This window comes from Ictalurus furcatus, chromosome 1, assembly GCF_023375685.1.
Source record: "Ictalurus furcatus strain D&B chromosome 1, Billie_1.0, whole genome shotgun sequence".
NCBI lineage: Eukaryota > Metazoa > Chordata > Actinopteri > Siluriformes > Ictaluridae > Ictalurus > Ictalurus furcatus.
In genome coordinates this window covers 38,238,808-38,251,307 of record NC_071255.1, presented here as the reverse complement: position 1 = coordinate 38,251,307, position 12,500 = coordinate 38,238,808, and the positions used below count along the sequence as shown (strand labels likewise).

Here is a 12,500-nt window from a genome sequence, read left to right as displayed (position 1 = left end):
GCTCCGTTAAAAGATTTAAATATGTAAATGTGACGGACACTCTACTACAGTTTAGAGAGTTTATTCAGCACTACTCGCTGATAAAACCACAGAATGAACAGGAGAGATAAATGAGGCTGTAAAAAGTTTACCTCAGCAGTTCTGCTTCAGTTAGAAGTTAATTAAGATGAATTAATTTATTCATACCGGAGCAGCTCGGAGTGGGTCGCGCGCCGGTCGCGTGCGGACACAACGCCGTTTGCTCAGCTTACATCCGGGCAACCGGTTACCGTTAGTAACGCCTGAGTAATTACATGGCAACGGAACTAACAGAGACTAAAATAACCTTAAACACGTTTTAATGAGAGAGGCGAGTGTAATATCTGCTGAACATCCAGTTAAAATCAGCCATTTTACATGATTTAAACAACAAGAAACGTTCAGTAGTGATGGGCGATTCGATTCCTTGAAGTGATTCTTTTTTTGTGAATCGATTCTGATTCACCAGGACGAATGAAAGAATCTAAATGCTTTGAATAAAATACTAAGCACACAAAAACAAGACTGGAACTATGATATACGAATGTTATATATATATTCTGCGTAACACACATTGTGTAGTGTGTGTGTGTGTGTGTGTGTGTGTGTGTGTGTGTGTGTGTACGTGTATCTAACGCACTCTGACTTGTGAATCGAATCCAAATCAAAATATTTCAATCTATTAAGGAATCGAATCAGTGAAGTTGTAATAACTTTCTCCCGTCACTAGATGGCGACATCCTAATGAGGGAAAGAGTGTGCTCTAAATGAATAAATTCATTTTATTTATTTATTTATTCTTTCCTGAAATGTAATGTTTGTTTACATTGTCATGTTTTGACATTTCATCCAAAAATTCATGTATATTTTCAGTGTCTGTGTAACACTTTAAAACTGAATGAATCATTGAATTAATTAGTTTTAAATACATCTGGTAGAATGTCTTACTTTTACCAGCACGTGTAAATTTCAGTTTTGTGGCTTTTAGTATGAATATGTCAGCCTTATCTAGTGTCCTCCAAAACACTGACAAAATTCGCATTCAGAAGTCTCTCTCTGCCAACAACACAGATCAACAATTTTGATGACATCATTCTGGACTTCTCATCAGATTTTCTGTCCAATCAAATGCTCTCTAGAATCTGAAGCGTCCCGCCCCACCTTATAAACATCACCTTGCCGAAGTTGCAGTTGTTGAGTGAGAGGAATCGTATCAGCGAGCACGCGTCGTAAACGTGTCTTTGGCTGTTTGAACGCGCGTTGGCTCTGGCTAGTTTTTCTCCATTTTCTCTCTGTAAGTTGTAACGTGATGTGACAGTGAGCAGTGAGAGTTTATAACAGCATTGTGCTGACGAGTCCATTGCTGTTTCCCCAGAACCGTGTTTTTCCTGATTCTGAAAAACTCATGTGTGGACCAGTGTTGGGTAAATGACTCAAAAAAAGTAATTCACTGCAGATTACTAATTACTTTACTTTCACGTTACTTTCAAAACCTCTCAAACCTACAAAAATACACTGCAAAGTGAAACTCAGAGTTCTTTCAGTAATTCTAGCGCGTCACATGATGAGAAAAAGTCGGATTTATTATAAAACCTGACTCGGGTGTGTCACTGTGTGTAGGACGACCAGACCAACAAAATATAAAACTTTTCTAACTAGGCTAGTTCAGTGTCGCTAGTCAAGAGAGATATTATCACTGTATGTGTTTAGCTGCTACAGAGTCATGTAGAGTTCATTATCTTTCCTTCTGCTCTGCTCAGATCATGTTCACGTAAACTGGAACTCATATAGATGTTTACATGCCTTGTTTTCCTGCTCAGCATCAGAGGATGTTTCTGTTTCAGTTTCAACACATTTACTGGTAAAACAAATAATACAGAAATCTGCATATATGCATTTCCCCTCACACTGACCGTGAGCTAGCGTTTGGAAAAATTAAGAGCCATCAGCCAACAAGACGTGAATGTTTCCACGTATTTTCCTGTAAACCCCGTCTGATTGGTCTCATCTCCATTCACTGAAGATATAAAACTACAACACCGCCATCTTCTTTTACTGACGTTCAGTTACATCGTGACGAACCGCTCTGAGTGGAGAATTATTCAGGGATAAAGAAAAAATCTTTGGGGCAAAACATGATTTATTTAAAAAATATATTTTACTTAATATTGTTTTCTTAACAATAAATTTGTAACGCAAGTAACATCATTTTATTGACATCAGTAACTGTAATCAAATTATATCCATTTAAAATATAATGTGTTACTTTACTGCGTTATCAGAAAAAGTCATTAGATTGCAGTAACACTGCAACTCTGGTGTGGATGCTGACTGCGATGCAATTTGCGGAGTTTTTTGTGCTTTTTCTGTGGAAAACAACTTGAATTGGTGAAATGGCAATTGCAGGAAATTATTTTACATGCTCTTTCAATTCTGTTTTATTAGTACAGCGTGTTTAACAGTGGACATTGTCCCAGAGCAGCGTTACAGAAATATATAAATTCAGGATATAGATGTTAAATGTATGAATTTATCTCTAATGAGCAGCCAGAGGTGACGGTGGTGAGGAAAAACTCCCTGAGATGATATGAGGAAGAAACCTTGAGAGAAACCCTACTCAGAAGGGAACCCGTCCTCATCTGGGTGACCCCGGATAGTGCGATTATAAATAAATACACCCCTTCTATAAATGTGCTAACACTACATGCTCAAATAGTGCAGTTGTGTAAGCAGGAAATTCATTACAGTTTCTACAGGAAGTCTGTTGTGTTGAACTTCTCCACTGTTCACTGATGGAGACTCGAGTGCAGAACTGTTTGTGGTAATTGTAGTGTTAAAGCCATCACAGCATAACTGTTCATATGAACTGAGGTCCAAAGCATCTTTATGGAGTTTAAGTGAAACCATCCTCAGAAATCTCAATGATCTTTAGTCTGCACCATGTGGGGACATCCTCAGCAGCAGCATGTGAACTCCAACTGATGAGAACTCCAACCAGAAGCAGGACATCAGGATGGATCAGGCAGGTCTGGAGAGCAAGATAAGCTAAAATGAGATAAGATAAGATAAGATAAGATAAGATGAGATGAGATGAGATAAGATAAGATAAGATAGGATGATGAGATGAGATAAGATGAGATAAGATGAGATTAGAAAAGATAGGATAAGATGAGATTAGATGAGATAAAATTAGATGAGATAGGATAAAATGAGATTAGATGAGATAAGATGAGATGAGATAGGATAACATGAGATAAGATGAGATGAGATAAGATAAAATGAGATGAGATAGGATAAAATGAGATAAAATGAGATTAGATAAAATAAGATGAGATTAGATGAGATTAGATGAGATAAAATTAGATGAGATAGGATAAAATGAGATTAGATGAGATAAGATGAGATGAGATAGGATAACATGAGATAAGATGAGATGAGATAAGATAAAATGAGATGAGATAGGATAAAATGAGATAAAATGAGATTAGATAAAATAAGATGAGATTAGATGAGATTAGATGAGATAAAATTAGATGAGATAGGATAAAATGAGATTAGATGAGATAAGATGAGATGAGATAGGATAACATGAGATAAGATGAGATGAGATAAGATAAAATGAGATGAGATAGGATAAAATGAGATAAAATGAGATTAGATAAAATAAGATGAGATTAGATGAGATTAGATGAGATAAAATTAGATGAGATAGGATAAAATGAGATTAGATGAGATAAGATGAGATGAGATAGGATAACATGAGATAAGATGAGATGAGATAAGATAAAATGAGATGAGATAGGATAAAATGAGATAAAATGAGATTAGATAAAATAAGATGAGATTAGATGAGATTAGATGAGATAAAATTAGATGAGATAGGATAAAATGAGATTAGATGAGGTGAGATAGGATAAGATGAGATAAGATAAGATGTACCTTTATTGATCCCCGTAGGGGTAATTCATATTGAGACAGCAGCACAAGTAGGATGAGCAACATCAAAGAAAGAAAGAAAGAAAGAAAATCCTTTCTATAAATACCTATACAATAGAAATAATATAAACAATGAAACATATCTGTGTGCATGTACATATGCTAGAGTTCTATTTATATATGTACATGTGCAATAACTGTGAAATGATCCTTAACTGTTGAATCTGTTTCTGTGAGACTCAGTCAGCGGGGTAGGTGGTACTGGGTATTGTTGCATTGTGGAGTCTGAAGACTGATGGTATGAAAGAGCTCCCCAGATGTTTTGAGGCACATGGCTGGATGAATATGTGTTGCTGAATGTGCTCCTGATCCTCCTCAGCTCAGCGTAGAGAGGATGAGAAGGATTGTCCATGATAGCTTTCAGCTTCTCTCTCATCCTCTTCTCAGTCACTTCTTCCACTATGTCCAGTTCCATCCCTACCACAGAGCTGGCCTTCCTCACCAACTTGCTCGGTTTGTTGGAACCACAATCCCAAATGCCACCTCCCCAGCACACCACAGCAAGAAGATAACACTGGCCACCACAGACTGGTAAACCATCCGTAGCAGCCGAGTCCATACCTGACCACGGACCTGAACCTCCTCAGAAAGAACATCCTGCTCTGTCCTTACTTATAGAGGGCCTCAGTGCTGTCTGACCAGTCTAGTGTGTCATTGAGTTGCATCCCTAAGAACTTGTAGGTGTCCACTATCTCCACTCCCTCCCCCTTACGGCGACAGGGTGGGGGGCTTGAAGTCCACCACCAGCTCCTTGGTTCTCCCGATGTTGAGCTGGAGATGGTTGGTCTCGCACCATCTTATAAAGCTTTTGATGAGGTCTCTGTACTCCTCCTCCTTATTATCTGTGATACAGCCAACAATGGAGGAGTCATCCGAAAACTTTTGTAGGTGGCACATTCCCGAATTGAAGCAGAAGTCAGAGGTGTAGAGGGTGAAGAAGAATGGAGACAGTACGATTCCCTGGGGTGCTCCAGTGTCTGACAAGCAGCCTTGTAGCCTGACATACTGCGGCCTGGCAATCGCAAAATCACAGAATCGTGAAGGGACTGTGTAGTACATCATGCAAGGGGATTCAAAAGCACTCACTATAGTTACAGCATGGAGGTGTGTCCATGGAGGTGTGTCCATGGAGGTGTGTCCATAGAGGTGTGTCCATGGAGGTGTATCTATGGAGATGTGTCCATGGAGGTGTACCTATGGAGGTGTTTCCATGGAGGTGTGCCCATAGAGGTGTGCCCATGGAGGTGTATCTATGGACATGTGTCCATGGAGGTGTGTCCATGGAGGTGTGCCTATGAAGGTGTGTCCAAGAAGTGTCAGAAGTGTGTTAAATTTAATGATACTTACCAAATGAAACTTTGTGAAAGTCATTAAGGAGCAGGGTTTTTTTTTTCTTTTGCTCCTTGTTAAACATACTTGCCAACTATAAATATAAAAAAAACACTAACAAACATGTTTGGACTGTATATGTACAACACACACACAACACACACACACACACAACACAACACACACACATCAATTCATAATAATGAATGAACAGTCTAAGAGACAAGTTTTTAATAATTATGCTTTAATTGAATAATTCAGCAGTTCTGCATGATTCACGTACAGTACGAGCCCAGTGTGTGTGTGTGTGTGTGTGTGTTTCTGGGCTGTGGAAGACTTGTATAAATGTCCAGCTTTTCCCAGTCACACTCCTGTCCTCTTGTATTTACAATGAAACACATTAAAACGTTGCGAAATGAAAACAATGCTCCGTAGTTCCTAAGTGTGGAACAGAACCTCGCTCAGCAGCAAAACCTTTAGAGTTCTGTAGAAAAATATAGTGTGTGAATCTGTCCGAGCGTGTCCCATGTGAGAAGACTGAGGGTCTGAAGCTCAGGAGGAACCTAATGTCAGACGCTGCACTTCTCCATCACGACTCTTTAAGAAGAGAATAATAGACATTCTGTAATAAAAGAACCCCAGTGCTCCTGAATGGCTGAGAGCTGGGTGGGAATTACAGTACAGTACCTAATGCGGTGTGTTTAGTTAGCTAGAGCTTTATCAGGAGAAAGACCCGTACACTGGCTTCACTGAGACTGGGGGAGCAGTTCCTTATCAGAAATCTCTCACACAGCAGCCATGTTTACCTTTCCACCAGCATCTGTCTGTCTGTTACAGTAATGAAGAGAAATTTCTGCATAAGATATTCTAGATTTCTCTGCAGAGGGGCTCTAGAATGTTCCGTGCAGTTCTAGAGCATTGCACGTGTTTATGGAGTGAACAGGGCTGTAGAACGTTCACCAGGATTCCAGAACGTTCAGTCTGGTTCTTTATTTATTCATCCTTTCAGCTGTACTCTCCTTCTCCTTTCATTTCAGCACTCAACCTATATTCTAGTCTTTGCTGGTTTCAGTGGTCATTAGCTCTTTCCATGTTCCCAGTGTCCCATACTCTCCCATACTTTAAACTGACCTCTGTGTCCCCTAGTAACCTGTGTCCCCTGGTATCAAGTGTCCCCTAGTATCCAATGTCCCCTGGTATCAAGTGTCCCCTGGTATCAAGTGTCCCCTAGTATCCACCGTCCTCTGGTATCCAGGGTCCCCTAATTTCCTGTGTCCCCTAGTAACCTGTGTCCCCTAGTATCCAATGTCCCCTAGTATCCAGGGTCCCCTAATTTCCTGTGTCCCCTAGTATCCAGGGTCCCCTAATTTCCAGTGTCCCCTAGTATTCAGTGTCCCCTAATTTCCTGTGTCCCCTAGTATCCAATGTCCCCTAGTATCCAGTGTCCCCTAATTTCCTGTGTCCCATAGTATCCAGTGTCTCCTAGTATCCAGTGTCTCCTTGTATCCTGTGTCCCCTAGTATCCAATGTTCCCTAGTATCCAGTGTCTCCTAGTATCCAGTGTCCCCTAATTTCCTGTGTCCACTAGTATCCAATGTCCCCTAGTATCCAGTGTCCCCTAATTTCCGGTGTCACCTAGTATCCAGTGTCCCCAAGTATCCAATGTCCCCTGGTATCAAGTGTCCCCTGGTATCCAGGGTCCCCTAATTTTCTGTGTCCCCTAGTAACCTGTGTCCCCTGGTATCAAGTGTCCCCAGTATCCAGTGTCCCCTGGTATCAAGTGTCCCCTAGTATCCAGTGCCCCCTAGTATCCAGGGTACCCTAATTTCCTGTGTCCCCTAGTATCCAATGTCCCCTAGTATCCAGTGTCCCCTATTATCCAGTGTCCCCTAATTTCCTGTGTCCCCTAATATCCAATGTCCCCTAGTATCCAGTGTCCCCTAATTTCCTGTGTCCCCTAGTATCCAATGTCCCCTAGTATCCAGTGTCCCCTATTATCCAGTGTCCCCTAATTTCCTGTGTCCCCTAGTATCCAATGTCCCCTAGTATTCAGTGTCCCCTAATTTCCTGTGTCCCCTAGTATCCAGTGTCCCATAGTATCCAGTGTCCCCTAGTATCCAGTGTCTCCTAGTATCCAGTGTCCCCTAATTTCCTGTGTCCACTAGTATCCAATGTCCTCTAGTATCCAGTGTCCCCTAATTTCCTGTGTCAACTAGTATCCAATACCCCCTAATTTCCTGTGTCCTCTTGTATCCAATGTCCCCTAATTTCCTGTGTCCCCTAGTATCTAGTGTCCCCTAATTTCCTGTGTCCCCTAGTATCCAGTGTCTCCTAATTTCCTGTGTCCCCTAATTTCCTGTGTCCCCTAATATCCAGTGTCCCCTAGTATCCAGTGTCCCCTAATTTCCTGTGTCTCCTAATATCCAGTGTCCCCTAATTTCCTGTGTCCCCTAGTATCTAATATGCCCTAGTATCCAGTGTCCCCTAATTTCCTGTGTCCCCTAGTATCCAATGTCCCCTAGTATCCAGTGTCCCCTAATTTCCTGTGTCCCCTAGTATCCAATGTACCCTAGTTTCCAGTACCCTTAGTCTCCACTGTCCCCGAGTTTTCAGTGTCCCCTGCTCTCAACTTCCCCAGTAGTTCAGTTCAGTAGTTTCTATTGTTCCTTAAATGTTAATAAATTTGTAGTAAAAGTAATTGTTTTTAGTCCTCATTATTGCTGATTAAATTCATTATTGCTTTCAAAAGATGGCCATTATGAAGGCTGTGCAAACAAGAGAATAAACACACACACACACACACACACACACACACACACACACACACACACACACAATGCCATTTCTTCCTTTGTTTGAATTGTTAATAAAAACATAGGCATAATTTTAATCTTATTTATTTGTTGTTTTTTAGCAGTTGTGGATCTTTAATGTAACTTAATAAAATTTGCCCTAATGTATTTCATATTTTTAGAGTAACATATGTTATGTTTTATATTCTAATAAATAATATTAATATAAATGTTAATTTTATTTATTTATTTATTTATTTATTAGTTTATTTATTTATTTGTGTATCTATAAAATGTTTAATACATTGTTTCCAGCACCACAAACATTCTTTCTATTCTTCATATAACTTGTTTTTGTATTTGTGTTTATAGACAATAAATAAATAAACAAATAAATAAATAAACAAATAAACCCAGGGACATGTTGTTCTCAGCTTCACCGCTCTGCCCTTGTGCACAGATTGAACAAACTAAATAAATTTGACTGTTTTAAGTTTTTATTCTTTTCCTCAGTAAAATGTTTACACGTTGTTGTTTCACTGTCACTTTGTGTTTTTTTTCTGCACTTAGTACCATCAATCACACAAAAACTTAAGAGATCACTTCTTAATTAGGTTCATGTTGGCTGCGTGAACAGCTTCCCCCCTTCAGCGTAAAAAGTGGGCGGGGCCCATCAGCAATCACAGGATTGAGGTCTCTCATCCCTTTCTTATAGATTTTACTATAACAGATATATATATATATATATATATATATATATATATATATATATATATATATATATACATAATCACTATAGGGCTGAGCAATTTAATTAACAAAAGTTAATCTAGCGATAAAGTTTAATAAATCACACCAAACTATCCAACTACGAGATAAATCACCTCATACTGTTTTTTTCTGAGAAAAGGTTTATAAAACAGAAGAAGGTAACAGAAGAAGGTAAAGTACAGTGTTTCTGGAGTAAACCAGGTGTGATACTGAAAACCACTGATACACAGCTCTGTTTCCATGGTTACAACAATATCTCCAATTAGTGGGTGTGGCTTAAGAATAGTGATGCGTATATATTTCTTCTTTACAAAGGTATATTATCATTTCATCTCATAGCTTATGTGAACTCCCTAAACCCTTCTACCCTACACACTAAACCTTTATACAGGGCGTACACCATTGTTAAAGCTCACCTTGGGTTAAGTCCCCTTAATCCTTTATACAGAAGATTATATCATCATATTAATCTCAGTATCTCTCCTGAACCATATACACTACACACTTAACCCTTCTACTGGACAATGTACCATCATATTAATCTTATATCTCATGGTGAGTCCTAAACCCTACATAAGGCCTGTATCTCATAGATCACTGCTATGCCCTCAATCCCTAAACCCTACACCCTAAACCCTGCTAGTGGAGTCTGTACATCACATTAATCTCATAGCTCATCCCAAGTCCCCTACACCCTACACTCTATGCCAGGGGTACTGAATTAAAGGTCCAGCTACATCTAATGTGTTACTTATGAAGGTCCAGATATGCGTCTAACATAGCTGAAACAAATCTCACCTTATAATGCTTAACCTTATTTTATTTTACATTATTTTATTGCTATGCATAATAGTCCTTTCAGGATTCCGTGATTTTGCGATCGCAGAAATGAACGCAAAAGCAAGCAAACTTGATATTCAGAGGAACTTGCAATTCTTCAAAATAACCGCAGATTTTCAGCAGATTCGGGTCGAGACGCATCCTGTGACATCATCACAATGCGCATTCAGCCAAATCCCTCTTCAATTCACATAAGAACAGCTGAAAGGTCTCGTTTACCAACAAACATCGCGGCTAAAGAGTGCGCAGAACAATTTTGTGCGATTTCACCAATTCAAGTAGTTTTTCACAAAAAAAGCACAAAAAACTCACAAGCATCTTTGGCCACAACAACCATGAAAAAACTCTGTACTGACTTACATGAGACAGTTTGTCGTGGGTATGTTTTGTTTAGTAATGGCGCTTCATGTTAGCATGTCTGACCACAGAAAGTTTCACCAGATAGTTGTTCATACGTCTCAAAATATAAACAAATTAGTCATAACTCTGACCAGGATAAAGCAGGAACGTGGTAAACGCCACGCGAGTAAGCGGTACATTTCCCATGTTAATGAGTACGGACTTGCTTTATGCAGTACGCTGTATATCAGACACCTGTATTAAAGTAAAAACACACCTGCTCGTGCAATGCTTTGGTCCTGATGCACACATCTACTCACACCTTAAAGTAAAGCATAAACTCATTCTTAACAACCCGCATCCTCACTTCACTTCAGACCACCGGGGTAAATAAAGCTGGGTCACCGGGGTAAATAAAGCTGGGTCACCGGGGTAAATAAAGCTGGGTCACCGGGGTAAATATAGCTGGGTCACTGGGGTAAATAAAGCTGGGTCACTGGGGTAAATAAAGCTGGGTCTGATCAGACAGTTCAGCTGCTGTTCCAGCTGTTCATCACATTTACACCCTGTTTATTTCATTCACTCAGTGATTCATTACAGCACTGAGATCTGCCATATGGTACTCTATGCTTTCTGAAACTGAATATTTTATTGGGTAATAAAATAACTTTTCAACGTTGTGATTAAACCTGAACATCATAATTGTTTATTACAGATGTGTAATAGTGCACACACTGGTGTTGTACTTGTATTATAAGCACCTGTTACACACTGGTGTTGCATATTGTATCAGCTCTGCATTTATTCTGCATTTATTGTGTAATTGTGTGCTAAAAAGTCTCAAATAGCAGAGAAATAGCTCAAACACACACACACACACACACACACACACACACACACACACATACAGCAGCCTCATTCTGGCCCTGAGGTTTGAATATTAAAGGGGGGATACAATCAAATGAATATTTAAAGTACTTAAAACATTTATACGCATGTCAAATTAAATTCATAGAAAGAAGCACGTTCTGATTCTTTTGCTGAGGGTCAAAAAGGGGGGGGGCTTAGTTTACATTTGATCAGCCAGTCACAAACTTGATTATATGACAGTGCCAGCCATTTCTTTTCACTTGTCTAGTCGTTATTATTATTAATTGTAACTCTATGCCATAATTTATTGTACGTCCACGATTGGTAGACTGATAGCTTTGTCTGTGGGAAAAGGGGTGGAGCTTAAGTTGCATTTTGATTAACCAATTGCAAACCTGGTCATGTGACATCAGCCCTAGTCTATTTACTTTCTTTTTACATAATGTTATCTAGCTTGGGTTTGCTAGCAGGGTAGCTAACATTAGCTAATGCTCATGTCATATAATCAGCTTTACCATTGGCTGGTCAAATTTAATATTAGCTCCGCCCCCTCATTGTTTCGGGAACGCCAAGGAATGGAAAATCAGGACATGCTATAGATAAATATAGAGACTCCCACTCAACAGTGTGTGTGTGTGTGTGTGTGTGTGTGTGTGTGTGTGTGTGTGTGTGTGTGAGTGAGCCTGTCTGGGTTTCTATTTATGTTTTTAATGAAATTTAGTGCTTGGTCGCACACACACTCAGACATTTCTGTTTGTTTAGGTGGTGCAACTTTAAAAGGGAATCTGTCATGCTTGTACTGTATGTGTGTGTGTGTGTGTGTGTGTGTGTGTGTGTGTGTGTGTGTTTGTGGGCATTTGGAATCAGTAGTGCTAGACAAAAAGAAAAGAAAAAGAAACCTTCCTCTTTCACACACTCTGTCTCTCTCTCTCTGTCTCTCTCTCTCTCTAGAACGAAAGCAATAATCCACACAAATTCGTAACCTATCTACGCAAAAATATTTACAAATTCAGAAGATCAGATTTGAACTAAACTAGATTTATGAAAAATAAATAAAACAAGAAGGAGGAAAAGATTCAAGTTTCCGTGCAGGATTTTAAAAAAAGTCTCTGGCCCGAACTGTGCATCATCTCTCTTTTAGCATTTCACTCACACACTCACACTCAGACTTACACACACACACACACACACACATACACACATACACACGCACACATACACACGCACACATGCACACACTCTCACACTGATGTGCACAGTTCCAAGCCTCTCATTATGGCACTTTTGCATTGTTCTGCATTGTTAAACTAAACGGTCAAAGGGGGTTAAATCTCAGACTCGCGACGGTACGACCTTTGCTCGAGGCTCCGAGACACATGTTTAAAGTCTTGCCGTTCTCTCTGGGTGCATTCCTGCTCATCTTCCTCGTCACGGTTCAGCAGCGCCAGCTCGTTCTCGTAGCAGAACGTGGAGGCGTTGTCGGCAGCAGACACGCACTTGTTCTCGAGCATGTCTTTAGAGCTGCAACGCGGCGTAGACGGAACC

The 12,500-nt window shown here is 39.8% G+C and overlaps 1 protein-coding gene across 1 annotated transcript in view; it reads right to left on the bottom strand.

Annotated features, from left to right (window-relative positions):
- Positions 1 to 11,140: 11,140 nt before the first annotated feature.
- The window catches only part of kcnj12a (potassium inwardly rectifying channel subfamily J member 12a), a 12,188-nt gene continuing 10,828 nt past the window's right edge, over positions 11,141 to 12,500 (bottom strand). The window contains exon 2 of the mRNA XM_053637658.1: positions 11,141 to 12,500. This exon is cut by the window's right edge and continues 1,255 nt beyond it. Coding sequence (XP_053493633.1) covers positions 12,281 to 12,500 — 220 coding nt within the window. The 3' untranslated portion in view covers positions 11,141 to 12,280.